General features: G+C 40.6%; 1 protein-coding gene across 7 annotated transcripts in view; it reads left to right on the top strand.

The window, feature by feature from the left end:
* The window catches only part of TGFBR3 (transforming growth factor beta receptor 3), a 130,138-nt gene extending 124,868 nt beyond the window's left edge, over positions 1-5,270 (top strand). For all 7 annotated transcript variants that reach the window (XM_021276952.4, XM_027463425.3, XM_027463422.3 and 4 more), the window contains one exon: positions 1,474-5,270. In XM_021276952.4, coding sequence (XP_021132627.1) covers positions 1,474-1,592 — 119 coding nt within the window. In that variant the 3' untranslated portion in view covers positions 1,593-5,270. The remainder of the gene's footprint in view (positions 1-1,473) is intronic.
* Positions 5,271-14,927: the final 9,657 nt, after the last annotated feature.

The following is a 14,927-nucleotide window of genomic DNA, read 5'->3' as shown; positions in this document are numbered from 1 at the left end:
CTGAGGAGCACAGGGTGCTGGCAGCTGGGCTGCAGCACCGGTGCATGGGGATGTGCCAGAGAGCTCCTGAAGGAGGAAACAGGCTTGTCCCTGCTTAGCAGCTCTCTGGAGGCAGGCTGTGCTTCCAGCCATCAGTCTGTCACTGCAGCAATCGCTCTGAGCAGGGAAGAAAAAATGGACTCTACCTTTCTTGAGCTACTGGTAGATGTGGCCCTTTGGGGTCAGACCAACTCAGGCAACACATGAAGCAGGAGAATCCATGGCCTCCTAAACTCATGAAGCAGGAGATCTACCAGCTTCTGATTCTTCCTTGTCATTCTTGCCCATGGTCAGGGAAAAGATTTCCTTCAGCTTTGCTGGGAGAGCAGCTGTGATGCTGCTGGCTGCCGTGGTTAGTTCTGTGGCCTCAAACAGCAGTGGTTTCTGTGTCACTATGCTGAAATCGCAGGTTCACATCCTGGTGATCTCAAGGCAGGGGGCAGCTGCAGTGCACATCATATAAAGTTCATTTTTCTATTTGTCCTGAAGAGGCTATTTTGTAGTAATACCAAGGTAGCAGATTTGAGCACCAAAACTTTAATTAGAAGGAAAAAAAATCCCAGTTATGATTTTCTATGTGGCCTCAGTGCGATCTTTTGGACATTCACATTGTGGCACTATTTTTACTTCCATCCTAGTAAGAGCTGGATTTTTTCCATAAGATTCCTGCCATGTGTGCAGAAGGGACGTGGAGAAAGATGACAAAATCTAGGTTTTATCAGGAGTCTTAAATCTGTCTTTAACTCCCGAATTGCTTGATTTGACAATCCAAACAACAAAGGGCGTTTAATTTAGTGTCAATAAATAACTTATAATAAAAGGTGACACGTTACAAGTGTTACACATTCTGTGGCAGCTGTAAGGAAGCTTCCTACTTGTTATCTTCAGAGTACATCAAGTCAGGCTTGCAGGGTAGCCTGCTGTCTTTCTTATGCTAAAAAACTGATCATGTCTTACGATATGTGGTATCCAGTTGACTGAAGAACATTGTCTTTAGATCCAGCTTCACACTTACGATAAATATGTTGCTTGATAAACTGGCATTGAAACAAACGTCTGCATTTCTATGGCCTTTTTCCATTAAAACAGTAAAAGCTATGAAGTGGTCTGAATCATGTAGCAAGACGTGCTTGAGTGACAGCTGACAACAGAAGATGGATGGTGTCCATCTTGGCAGTTTCTGTTTGGTGCTTTTACAGTGATTAAGAAAACAGCAATGTTATTTTTCCAATGTGCACAGCAATGCTAAGGTGACAAAGAATAGTAGCATTCTCAACAGTACTCTTTGAGGTCTATCACCCAAGACATTAACTATATGGAAATAAAACCCACCAGAAGAGGAAGACTGGGAATTAATAGTTTATTTTCTATGACAACTAACATTTTCTACTTCTCTTTTCCCTCAACCCCTTTTTACTCTCCCCTTTTCCTCAGGTGAAACAGCTGGAAGACAGCAGGTCCCTACATCCCCACCAGCCTCTGAAAACAGCAGTGCAGCACACAGCATTGGCAGCACACAGAGTACCCCCTGTTCCAGCAGCAGTGCGACATAACTCCAGGGAGAGAAAAGTTGAGGAGCAACATAGGAGGGCAGAGGTTCAAAGGATTGTGTGTTGACATCAGCTTTTTAAAGCTAAAAGAACTAGTCCAGTTCCTTTTGAAAAAGTGAGGAGAGATTATTCTACAGACAGACTTTTTCTGGGGAAGCCACTGTGTGTGTGAATGTGTGTATGTACACACAGTGCTTGGGTAAGCACAGCCTTTTGGATCTTCTGTAGTGTGTTATGCTCTACATGTGACAAAGCTACTAATTTTACAGTACTGCAACCTGTTTTAGGGGTCTGTGGGCCCTTGATGTGAAATCTATGCCAGTTTGGAAAAATGCTGCTTTGTCTACACGACTTTTTCTTTCCCTAAGCCTTCTTATTGACACAAGGTATTCATTAAGGGAGTTTAACAAGATAAGCAGAACAAAGATGATATTAGGTCAAAGGATTTCTATTTGTCTAAGCAAGAAAATCTCAAGGTCAGATCTCTGTGGTTAATAACATTTTATTACTTCAGCTATGTTAGCCACTTTTGAGTAACCTTTGTTTTTGTTAAGCTTACAGCTACGTTATCTCATGTGCTTTTATGTTGTGTTTGCAGCTTCAGGTTTGTTCCAGGTATTTCTGTTTTAATGCACATTGAGTTGGTAAGTGGAGAAGAGCACACTCTAACATTCCCTTTCCAGTTTTCCAGGCCAAAGCTCTTTCATAAGGGATTTTTTTTTTAATTTACTATAACAAATACAGGCACACACAAACATAAAGATAAATAATAATGTTCTTGTGCACTGGCATAAATATGTGTGTACATTTAATGGCAACGTTCTTATGCAAATAGATGTATACCTAAGTATATGGAGCCAAACGTTTTCCTTCAGCAACTGGGAAATGAGCTCAGTATTCCTTCCATACATAAAATATATAATGCAGATATATAAAACAACTGTCTCTTTGGTTTATAATTGGTAGATAGAAGAGAATACAAAGGTGACACAGTTCTACTATTTTAGTTCCCCCAAACTCCCTTTGAAATAAGAGATGGTTTTGAGGGTACAAACAATGTACAGTAAAGCCTATCATTTTTGTATAATACCACCTATAAAACAAAGCTATTCTCTTGAGATAACTGTGCAGTTGTTTATGCCAAACTGTTGTATGAACATTGCAATTGGATAGTTCCAAGTAGTGTTGGAATATGGAAAGGGCAAAAAGATACTAGTTTTCACAGTATTTTTTTGTGTGTCATTGCCATATCCTGACCTTTGACTAGATGCCAAATGAAAAGAAAAAATGTGTATTTTTGAATGTGTGATTCTTTGACTGTTATGTTGCCTCTTTGTAATTGTAATGTGTCCTACTGATCCTTCTCCTTTAAGGAAATATTAGTGTTGTTTTCCTCTAAAGAAAAAAAAAAAGAGAGAGTAACTTTCATTAATTTTAGTAGAGGTTACCTGCGTTCTGCAAGAGAAGGGAATTCATTACACTAGAGTGATAGCCTGCTCTGAAGTCTGAGGTGCAGATTTGCTGTTTCTACAGTTGTGCCTTGCTGATGCTAGGGTGGTCAAAGTGCAAGATATGCAATAGATGTAAGTGCCCAGAATCAGGTAGAAGAATATTGCTCAGCTTGAATCAAATTTGTTACTAATCCTGCAAACATTTATGCACGAGTAACTACGTGCATCATCTTACTAGTACAAGTACATGCTCAGTTCTACAGTTATAGGTATTCTCAGAATAAGTGGAGATATACAGTGTGCATAGTACACATGTGAAAAGCGTTTTATGTTACCAGGCCAATGAGTAGTCCTGATTAACATCGACAGGAATTGTCATGTAAGTGTAGTTATCCCCATGCATAAGAGTATGCAGGATTGGCTCTGTTATGAGGCGTCAGGAGGATGAATGTGCTACCTGTGTGGCTGAAAAGAAAGCGCTTTGCCTAACCTTCAGCAGAATGTATTGTATAAGCATATTCTATGTGTAAAGTCTTTAAAGATGTCTTCAAAGAAGACTAGAGTCTTTAAGTTCAATCATAGCTATATTTTACTACATTAAATTTGTGTATAAAGATATATTTAAATGTTTTAGATAAATGTAAGTTACTCTATATGAAATGTTTAATTTCAATTACTGTGAAATTTACATACTCTGTAAATTCTTTTCCCTGTTTTAACCCTTTCCTTCCTCAGATGTTTTATTAAGTAGTTTCTCATAGGAAGTTATTAGATTTGGTTGTTGGGATGAACAGGTTGAAAACTTTCATGTAAAATAGATAACTGTATATTTTTGAGAAAAACAAGCTGTATTATCAATGGTTTTATCAAAATTTTACTCTAATTTTAAAATAATTTAGAGATTTATATTTACTGTTGGATAAACCAAAAATATATAAAGATCAAAGATTCAATGTATTGGCTTCTATTTCAAATAGTTTAATTAACTGAACTTGGTGTACTCAGCTACCTAATTCAGAAATTGTAATCAATCTGAATTATTTGGAGGTTACCAAAAATACACGTGATTATTTAGCAGTTGGAAGAGTATTTCTGATGTGTGAGAGAGAGAACTAAAAAGGGCATTCCCAGTTAATAGCTTTATTACGAAAACATAGTACTTTCTAGCAGCTGTGAAGTTGCTGTGATTCAGAGTACTGATATACCTTTAAGCTCTACTTTCACATGTATAACAGCCATTCATATCTACTGCAAGTTTCTATATTTAGCGTGGAAAGCTATCTGAATGTGTAACTGCAAAGCCATTGGTTCCCAAATCTGTTAAACCTGGTCTTGCCACACGGAATTTCATGTGGCCAGTGTTTGCCTGGTGTGGAGGCCAACAGGACACCTCAGTACTGCTTGTGTCCCAGTGTAGGCCTTTTAAACAGGGCTTCTGAGGGGCCAGCCAAGTGCCCACTCTCATCACAGTGGAGAATTTCAGCATAACCTAATTGACTCCAAAGAAACTTATGTAAGAACGGGAGGACTGGGGTTAAAAGGGACATCTTCTGTCTCCAAAAAGCTATTAGTAACATACTTAAACTTTGAAGCAGACTGCTTGTTGTCATGCATTGCCTTATCACTAACCTTTTACAGCCTTTGGTGTTGGACATTGCTGTATTGATGTTACAAAAAGTCAGCTTTCTGTGTTAGACTGTTTTTGTAGCATTTTCCATATGGAAATGGAGTTTGCAAAAATGTCTGTAGATGTTGATGATTGTAAACTTCCCCCTGCCCTTTTCTAACCCTTTCTCTTTTGTATGTACAGTTCTTTCTGTTACGTATATCTACCTCATGCTTCACAAGAAGACTGTACTGTTGGTTGTGCTGACAGCCCTTCCTGTGAGGTGACTGTTCTGCCGTGTTCATCATTCATGGGGGTGTTCATAGAGTTAACAGTCTTTGCTGCCATGTTTCTACCAGTTCCAGACACAATATTCTCACCTTTAAATAAATAAGTAAGATTCTCTAAGATCCAAATTCTAGATATATTTTTTTTTAATTGAAGAACGGGAGAAATTTGCTTGCTAATACCTGTGGCCAGTCTTAACACCCCATTTATACTACATGTTATGTTCAGTATTTCAGAGACTTGTAGAATGTGCTTGGTTGTACAGTTTTGATACCCACAGAGTCATGTCATCTTAGTCTCTTGTGCATAATAAAGTATATATCAATATATTAATAATTGATGCAGTGGTTCATTTATTTGAAATAGTAAAGATACCAACAAACTGCTAAAAGCAGTAGATTGAAATATGCTTACCGTGTTCTCCTCTTCCATAAGCTTCAGTGAGAATTGTGTGTGTTAAGGCAGGATTTGATTTTTTTTCATATCTTTCATTTTTTCTTTTGTATATTCTTTTATCCAGTGACTGGCTAGCTTCTCAGGATCATGGCTGCTTGCAAAAGCCAGCAGACATACTTAGTTGAATGCTGACATTCTTCGCTCTAATTTAAAGTCCAAAGTTCAGATACTGCAGGTGTTCAGTTGTATGTCGACACAGCAACTTAAGTCCCATCCTGCACGAAGCCTGGCTGGAACACAGTTAAGACTTGAGGTAAGCTGATAGTCCTCCATCTTAAGCAGCAGAGCTCCCTTGGTCTGTTGTACTCTTGACTGCAAACCCACTGGAATGCATGAGCAAGACTGAGATGTATTTTCATTATGGAAGGGTCTTGCTCTCTCTAGCAGATAGCTTGGCCATATGCCAGCAGGGCAAGGATTTGTATGTTTACTATCCTAGTTACTGCTTTGTTTCCTGTGTTTCACGTGCAAAAATACTCTTTATGGGCAGTCTGGGGGAGCCAGCTTGAGCTGTATTTCCTTGGGTTAATCAAAGGTTGTGGTTATTAACTCAAAAAATAAAGTTCCCTAAGAAAGGAATCTGAAATGTCTCATAATCATTTAAAATATAAGGAATCCTTCAGTACAGAAAATACTATTAATTAGAAGCAATTGTAAGCTCACATGTTGCTTATGACATAACTCACAGAGGTTCAATTTATTGCTTTTTATTTTTTTGCTTCTTAGCAACCATATTTCAGTTTCTGCATTAAGACTTTTACCTTTAAGTTATTTAAAGCTGACTCAGCAAAAGATACTGGAGCTGTACATCATCTTTAAGATATATATTTTGAATGAAACATGATACAAAAGCATGACGACTGTCTTTTATGTGAGGAGTTAATTTTAAAATGTATTTAACAGTCAGGAATTAGTGATAGGATATTTGCATGAGTTTTTTTTACATTGGGTCTTACAATATTACAAAATGTTGATGCTGTAAGCATTTGTTTCTGCCAGGCCTTTGTGAGTGAAAGAAACATTAGGGAAAGTCAAAAAAAAAAAAAAAAAAAAAAAGTGCCAGTTTAATCAGTTTCATGAAAAACACAGTCCAGATCTGTTCTATTTTAAACAGAATTAAATTTATCACAACATTCCTTCCAAGACAATATAAAAGAAAAAGGAGCCAATATTTTGATAGATTTTCATAGTTGTCACTTTGTAATTGTAAAGCAGATATATTTATGAGGCTTGGAAGTCTGTTTGCAGCTTAGATTTCATATTGTATTCCCAGTTCTTCAGCCCAAGAGCAAGCCTTGTGAACCTACATGCATTTACAGTTTGAATTCTTTGTGTAAGAAAGATCAAATTTCAGTTCACCTACCCAAAGAAGGCAGCGGCTTAAAGTACATTTTTATAGATTTCCATTTGCTAGAAGCCTTAAGGGACTCACTGCAACATGTATGGAAGATGTTGCATACTGAGGTGACTTCAGGCCTGCTGTGCAGCAAGTCTCACTTGTCTGGTGTTTAGTACTGCACAGCACTGCAATTATACTTTGTTTAGAAACAGCATAAAGCAATGGTTTACAGATAGCTGAAAAAGAAAAGCAGAATGGAACTGTTACTCTTGCACTCTTTTAAAATGACAAATCTTTTTCCATCCAATTATTTTGGCATGGGTATCTGAAAAATTGGTTAAAAAATGTTTGGATGGAGTCTCCTTTTTGCTCAGCTGTTACTTATTGCTGCTTGTAAACTACATATGTCAGTTCTAGTAAAGAACATACTGTACTTGCAAAAAATTAAATTGGTATTTTAAAGATCATAACACCCAGTGTTAAGCAGAGAAAGCTGATGGTATTCCAAGACACTGTAAGTGTCTCAGCAAACTTGCTCTGCATTTTATCAGTCATGCAATTTCTTATGGTGTCCCAATCCCCAAGGAATTGCATCAAAGAGCAATTCTTGTAAGGGGCTGTTATGTTCCCAGTTCTTCAAGCGTTTAACTTCCATATCTTCTCAGTAAATGGAAAGAAAGGATCAAAAGGTTCATGCTCTGTCCTTTAGTGCAAATAGGCATATCCCAAGGAGTCGTAAGAATTATGATGTAGGAAAAGCTTTTGTTCTACACAGTATTTTTAGTAGTCTATGATCCTAAAAATGATTAGTAACATTATCTGTTAAGCATGGAAAATAACATAAACAGAAAGATTAAAAGGATCATACAGAGCATTTACATTGGACATATTTAGGATTTCACAAAATTTTTGAGTGCCATCCTGTGTCACAGAAAGTTTAAATCACTGACAGGAAACTATAAAACAACCTGAAGGAAGCAGTTGGAAGGGATGTGGAAACATGGCACCGAAGATGGGTGCTGTGCTGCAGCCTGAAGCAAGCTGCCAGCCCTCACAGCTGTTGCGTGGAGGATGCAGCTGTGAGCTGCACCACTGCAAGGTGAGAGCCCTGGTTTGCAGGTCACATTAGAGATCACCAGAAATTCACATCAACGAATTGCTTCGCATCGGCAAACCGAGCAGGATTTTCACTGGCAGGTAATACTAACTTTGGGGTACATATAGCTTTTCGATAAGCTCTTTATTAACAGATGTTTCCATTTTGAGACAAATCCAGGTTTCTGTGTAAGCCAAGCAGCTCTCTGTTACTTATGCTTCAGGGGAAAGGACAATAAAGTACAAATAACTCCCATTAGGAATCACCAACTCAAATGACCAACTGAAGTGCTAATGCTTAGGTTGGCCAGATGGCCTTAGTTCACATTGCAAAGAGAACAGATAAGGCACTAGTCCTACCTTCTAGGTAACTCCTTGACTGCTAAAAAAAACATGGTTAGGGGGCCAAAATAAGAATCTCTTTCATGAATGAGAACAAGCTCCTCCTTGTCTGTGTGTCTCTCTTGTTAAGGGGCAGGACGGGTGGCCGCTGGGGCAGTGCCAGGAGCAGGGTCCCTGCGGCTGCACCCTGGAGTCTGTCAGGCCAGCTCAAAAAGGCATCATGGGGCCCAGTCCTCCTCCCCTGGTGCTGGAACTCAGACAAGGCGAGAGGGAAGGTGTTTGCCAGCACGGGGAGCTGGAGGTGTATGGCAGTGCTCCAGGATGGTTTCTCTGAGGAAGGGAGAGATTTGTTAGAGGACAAACATGGCTGACAGGGTAAGTGAAGGGGGCGTGTGTAAGGTGCAAGGTGGAGCCGTTGTGAATGGTTTTTAACTAAATATTGCTGTTGCTGATGGACGTGTGTATGTTGAGGGACAGGGGGTATGGGGGACAACTCACATTTTTAGTTAATAGTTAAATTGCTATCTAACTAAACTTTTGTGTGGGGACTGGCCTCTGTTCCTTCTCTCTGTACATCTCCATGGTGCAGATGGCACCTCACCTGCATGCTCTGTGACTCTGGTCAAAAAACAGAATTTCCCTTGCTATTTTGTTTCAAAACTTCTCACTGCTAGGGGAAGACCCAACAATTGTTTTGGGTCCAGGTGCTCTGGTGAAATGCTTCAAGCTCTCTCTTAGTGCCACACAAGGGGGTCATTGGGCAGCTCTGAGAGGGACAGGAGCTGGTATAGGATGACATGAATGTGTACATGAGGAGAACGGTGAGGCTGTATTTTTATTTGATACGGGTTAAGATGGTGGTGCCCTCAGTGTGATGATGTGAGAAGAGGGTGTTGTTCATTGTGGATGGAAAAAGGAGGTGATCCTCAATGAGGTTATTGCCAAGTCGAGAGAGCAAGTTAGACCAATGCTATGATTGTGAGTATCATAGCATGAGAAGAGGAGAGTGCTGGTTTTGTCCAGGGAGGTTTGAGGGATGATTATATTGGAAAACATATACCCCGCTGACACCCTTTGTACCATTACAAAGCTAGTGTAAGTACACCCATGTTTTTGCTGGCACTGCTTACTTAATTTTTCTGTGATTTCCCTCAACTGTGTGTCCCCGAAGTGAGTCATGTTTTAGTAGATGCTAGCAAGGGTCTGTCATAAACCAAGAGGCTTTCACTGGCTGGCCTTTCCCCTGTCCCTGTGGGCTGTGTGCCAGCAGCAATTTTTCCAGCTCAGATGGTAAGCACCTGGGGGCAGCCTTCTGAGGAGGTGACAGTTAATCAGCAGTCTGGCTCTGGCACAGCACTGTGTGCAATTAATTTTGTTTCTGCTTTAATGGTAGAAGCGTTATGCCAAGCTAATTGCAGAAGATTGTTCCATTGCTTTCTTTTGTAAACTTTCATTTATGGCACTGCTATTTTATTCAAAGGGTAAAAACAAAACAAAAAAGCTTGAACATCATAGGATGAGAATACAAGATATTGAAAGTCAGACCTCATACTTCTAGAGTGCGTAATTCTTAGTCAGTATCTGTTTTATTTTCACAATAGCTGTGAAACAAGGACAAGTTTGCTATTTTCTCTGTTAGAAGCTGCAAGAAATCTTAATTATTGTAGTTTGTTTGTTTGTTTGTTTGTTTTGTATGTGTGTGTAATGACAAATAATATGGCTTTGTGGGCCTCAGCTACATTTTATAGTTTTTCTCTGCTTTTATTGAGCAAAGACAAAGCTTGTGACACCAAAAAGCTCAGACATTTACGTTTTCAAATTTAAATGCCTGTGGCTATACAAACATGCATTATTCCGTCAAGTAATAGAAGAACTCAAAAGGGAGAGCTACCAGTGCATATCTTACAGAATAAATGCATGTAGATATGAAGAGTCCAGAAAGCACCTAGAGTACGCAGGGCAGTGCTCCTGCTAACAAGTTTTCTACAGCTGGAAGATACGACTCTTCATTGTGCTCACTTCAAATTTCAAAGGTCTGCATTGTCTTTGCTTAGCTCAAGGAGGTAGGGCAGCCACCAGCCTACGTTTCGGATATGATCACTGGAGACAGGCACTCTTGGGGGCTAGCTCTGCATACCTTGCCTGTGTACTGTATGTGGCACAGGAGAGATCTTAGAGCAGCTCAGTTCCAAACTGAGCACCTGAGGTCAGCTGAGATGAATCTGGGTGCCCACGTGTTGTGTTTGTGGTGTCCTAACTGAAACCAGGACACCACATTATGTAGACAGCTTTGCTCAGCGTTGGGAGCAGTTCTTACAAAAATCCTATGGTTGAGCAGGAATGAACGGGTTGATTCTCAGAGCTGGTGTGTGCTGGTGGTGCCGGTGTAAAAAGATGACTGTAAATTTCCTGTGACACAGCCAATGGAGGTAATGGTTACATGGAAGGAGGTTAGTGATGGTCAGGGTCACTGCCACACAGGTATGCAGCTTCTATCTCTAGCTGGGATAATGGAAGCGTGGCATCTGGCTTACAAAGCTTTATGAAGATTTTTAACAGCATTGAAATAAACCATTGCGTGTAAAATTGGAGGCACCTGCCAGGACCCAGGCTCAGTGCCACATTTGAAGAAAAATAGAGTTTGTTGTTATTGAGGGTCACTATTTCATTTTTAGAGCAAATCAAGGGCCAGATTCTCGGCTGGTATAAACCAGCTCCTTTAACTTCAGTCAAACTGTGTCTGTTTACACCAGCAGAGAATCTCTCAAGTGCAAAAGCTGCTCAAAAGCACTGAATTGCAGCAATACAATCTGGCAAGCAGCCAGTTTGAACAGCTGCCAATGTACTTCAAATCCAAAGATGATTCCTTGAACCCCAGCTCTTCCCTCCCTCTTTAGTCTTTTATTGAAAACAGGACTTATTCCCTAGTCTCTCAAATCATACTTCTTACAGCCCAAGTTGAACACACTACCCACTTTCTCCAGGCATTTGAGTTTCACTCTGGAGCAGTAAAGCCTTTTTTCACAACTCTAATCAGCAACAAAAGCTCTTATTTCCAACTAGAGTTCTTACAACTGTAGTGCTGGTCCTGCTGCTTGCATTCAAGTCAAGAAGGCTCACACTTTGTGTTAGCCAATGAAAAATGCTGTGCAGTTTTTAAATGTATCTGCTCCAGGCAGGGTTTGCTAAGTATCAGTGCACTAGAGCTATTCTGGCTTCAGTGAATTGCATAGGTTTTACTATAAAGCCCCTAAAAGAAGGCTGAGGCAGCTGTTTTGAGCAGTGTACATGCAAGTGTATGAGTAATGTGTTAATTAGTCCTGGAGATATTACATGGCAAAGCCACAGGCTGCCTGGTGCTGCAGACTTGGGTAGTTCTCGACGTTGCTGCAGCACACAGGATGGCACTTGAGGTATCCTCATCCGCTGGGTGGTGGCAGGCTCCCCAGGCCAGCCGCATGGTGCCATGCTCCCCAGGTTGTCTTTCTTGGGCAAGCTGTGCGTGTGCCACCATCAGACAGGGAGGGGAGCACCAGTGACATGCAAGTGGCCAGGCTGCCCATGCCCCAGCACTGCCACTTGTGAGCTTGCCAGGCTGAGCAGTGCCCGGGCTGCGGGCAGTGCTGTTCCCCATGGGCAAAACGGTCCGTGGGCTATGCTGTGTGTGTGCCTCTTCTCAAAGCAGCCTTGTGGTTTGGCTTCTAAGGAAAACACCAGCGTTAGTCACACGTGATTCAGCTGTAACTATCCCACCCATTATGAGCCCTGCTTGCAGAACCTGCTTCCAGATGTTTTTAACTGCAATGATTTTAAAGCACATCCACACCAGCTGAGGCTGGGCTAGCCAGCACTGCAGGGGGTTAAGTCCTCTTACCAGTGAGGCTTAAAACCTGTTTCATTCAAGCCCTTTCTGCATCATGTGTGCATCTGTTCACACCTCTGAGCATGCTTTTTGGACAAGCAAGTATCTCTTTAGCTTGGTGCCTTTTTGCTTTGTCTTCTGGAAGTAAAGTGTGTTTATAAGTTAGGTAATCTCACAGGAAACAAAGAAGTAGCATGTGGTGAAGTCAAGCATTATGTGGCGCGAGCTCTTTAGTGTTAAAGAAATATTTCCAGAAAAAAAAGTCTGCAAATAACAGATAGGCTACAGCTTTGTTCAGGACTCATCAAGTGCCTTGGAATAGCAATCAAAACAGTAAAATCACATGGAGTTCTCAGACAAGAGGGAAATGGGCAGGAAAAAAATCAGTATGGGTTAAATACGTTAGTTGTGTTGAACTCTGGGTAAGATTTTAAATTTGTAGACAGAAAATACTGTCCAGTTCTATAAATACAGACATACGAAGCTATGAATACAGGCATATGAAGCTGTTGCACAGTGCTAAAAACATTTCTAAAGGAAATAAAATAGTTCTTTTATCAGTCATCGAATTTAAGGGAATCGTACGCTTCTCGTGTATCATGGGCTGCTCTTTCAACACACTCTGTGATTCATTGTGCAGGACTAGGTCACTGCAGGGACGTTCTGCGAACTTCTCATCTTCAGGGACCCCGTGCGTAAGCCAGGCAAAAGGTTCATGTGATCTGTGGGTCAAACAGGGACCTGGCCAAGTCTTTCATGAGAGATTTCTCATCTACCACAGAACTTTGCTTTATCTTCCTGAGGAATCCTAGTGATAAAATTAAGCCTGTTTTGAATAGCTTTAATGAATTGCATTGCACAGCTTTATGCCTCTGTCTGTGAATTCAGACACGTACTGTCATCTAGTTGTGGAAGAGTCACACCTTTGTTTTATTCTTCTAAAGGAGCCTTGTAACCATGTGGATGTCACTGTGATAGCAGAAGCACACCAATTGAAGGGTTGTCTGGTTTACAACAAAATAGGTCTTGCTCCTTTTTCTTGAGGAAGAGTGTTTGACCAAAGCTAGCATGTAAGTCTTGTAAAAACATTAGGATTTCCTCTCCATAACATAGTAATACAAACTTTTAACTGATGAGGATCAAGGAAAAAAAGATTCTCTGTGGCAGTGTTTTTTCTTTGACATTCCCCTCAGCCAAGTGTGAGTGGGCAAAAACCAGAGATCTGAAGTTGTGTTGCCTACTAGTGTGTCAGTACTGTCTGATATTGCAGGTTTGTTTCCCAAGCAATACTCATAGGTTTTTGCGTATAAATTGTCTGAGCTCCAGTGGGAATTTCCCATGTAAATCTCTCTCCTGTAGATCAGCCGAACTTTTTCCTCTTGATGTCTGTTTGTGTATCTTTCTCCTCACAGTTTGAGTTCATTTTGAAATAAAAGCCACTTATGCATATTTCCTTTCTCTTTGAATCCTCACACTGACAAATAAGTCTTAGTAGCTTGTCTCTTGTTAGCTTTTGCTATTTCTGTGTACTCCAGGTACTGCGATACAGTGGAAATACCTTTAGAATACAAGGTTCACACGTTGTAAATTGGGTGCAGAAAATTTGTGTTTAGGCCACCTTGCCTGCAGGTCTGAGACATCTGGAGGGCTCACAGTTGTGATAGCAGAGAATTAGTGCTGATTTGAGAGGTACAGCTCCTGAGTCTTACAGGAAACTTGGAGCAGATCCTGAGAAGTCTAAATCCAGGACCTTGGGGGCTTTTTATTATATTCCTTGAGATTCATACAATCTACCCTGAGGCGTTCTGGCACAACTCTGCTCTGTTTCATTTAGGCAACTGCTCTGAAGAATGAAGTCTCAGGAACAACATCCTTCTACTTCCTGTGGAGCACTACAACCACTCTGCAGGGCACAGGGCAGTGGTGAACCCAACCCTAGATGCCAAGCAAATCCAGCTGCGTTCCCTGCCCTGCCAGCAACCTCACTGAGCCATTTAGCTTTCTGTGCCTCACTTTTCTCTCACATGAGGCTTTCACATCCACTTCAGTACATTAAAGATAGTGCACATCTGACAGCCATGTTCTGAGAGCAGGGGTCTCTATTCCACTTAACTTCTTCAGTCATCTGCAGTAAATTGTTAAAGATTAAAAACACGTTGCTGTAGGTGTCTTCCTACTTTGCTTGCTAAAAGGCACATTTTGACATGCAAAAAATTGTAGTCCTTCAGTATATTTTTAAAGCATTACATCAAGAAAGTTTCCCTACATTTTTGAACTACAGAGTCCTTGTTCCTAAAGTGATTTTCTCTATGCTATCTGCAAAAGTAAAACAGTGAAATATTCCATATTGTTTCCTACTGCAAGTAACACCATAAATTAGAGCTAAATGAGGCAATTTTGTCACTAACAATAGGTACGTCGATGAGGAAGTGAAACTTGGGAGCTGTTATTTTACGAGCACGATCCCTTTATTGACATTACTTATTTTTTGTTTGTTTCTAAATACTGTCCACTTGTAAACACATAAGCTACATTGAAGGACAGTAGCTAGGATATGAGAGGCTCTTCCTTCTGTTATCTACTCCCAGGGAGCATCCGGTGTATTTACAACACAGAGCATCTGTCACAACACACATAACTTGTGGAAGAGCGAATCTACACAAGTACTGTATGTCAGGCTGTAAAGTAAGCACTCCCAGGAATGAGAGGCATCACGAAGGGGTTGATGTGGTAAGGAAACATTGCTGTCCAGGGCAAACCTAAAACAACCGTGTTATGTTGACTCCGTATTTCAAAACTAATTGCATGTTCTGAGATCCCTTTGACTAAGAGATGAATGTCATGCCCTGTATCATTTAACACCGCTTTTCGCTCTTGTGTAGAAGAATGTTCTGTAGAT

This window comes from Anas platyrhynchos, chromosome 8 (assembly GCF_047663525.1).
Source record: "Anas platyrhynchos isolate ZD024472 breed Pekin duck chromosome 8, IASCAAS_PekinDuck_T2T, whole genome shotgun sequence".
NCBI lineage: Eukaryota > Metazoa > Chordata > Aves > Anseriformes > Anatidae > Anas > Anas platyrhynchos.
Note: the sequence above shows the minus strand (reverse complement) of the source record. Positions and strands in the feature narration are given on the sequence as shown.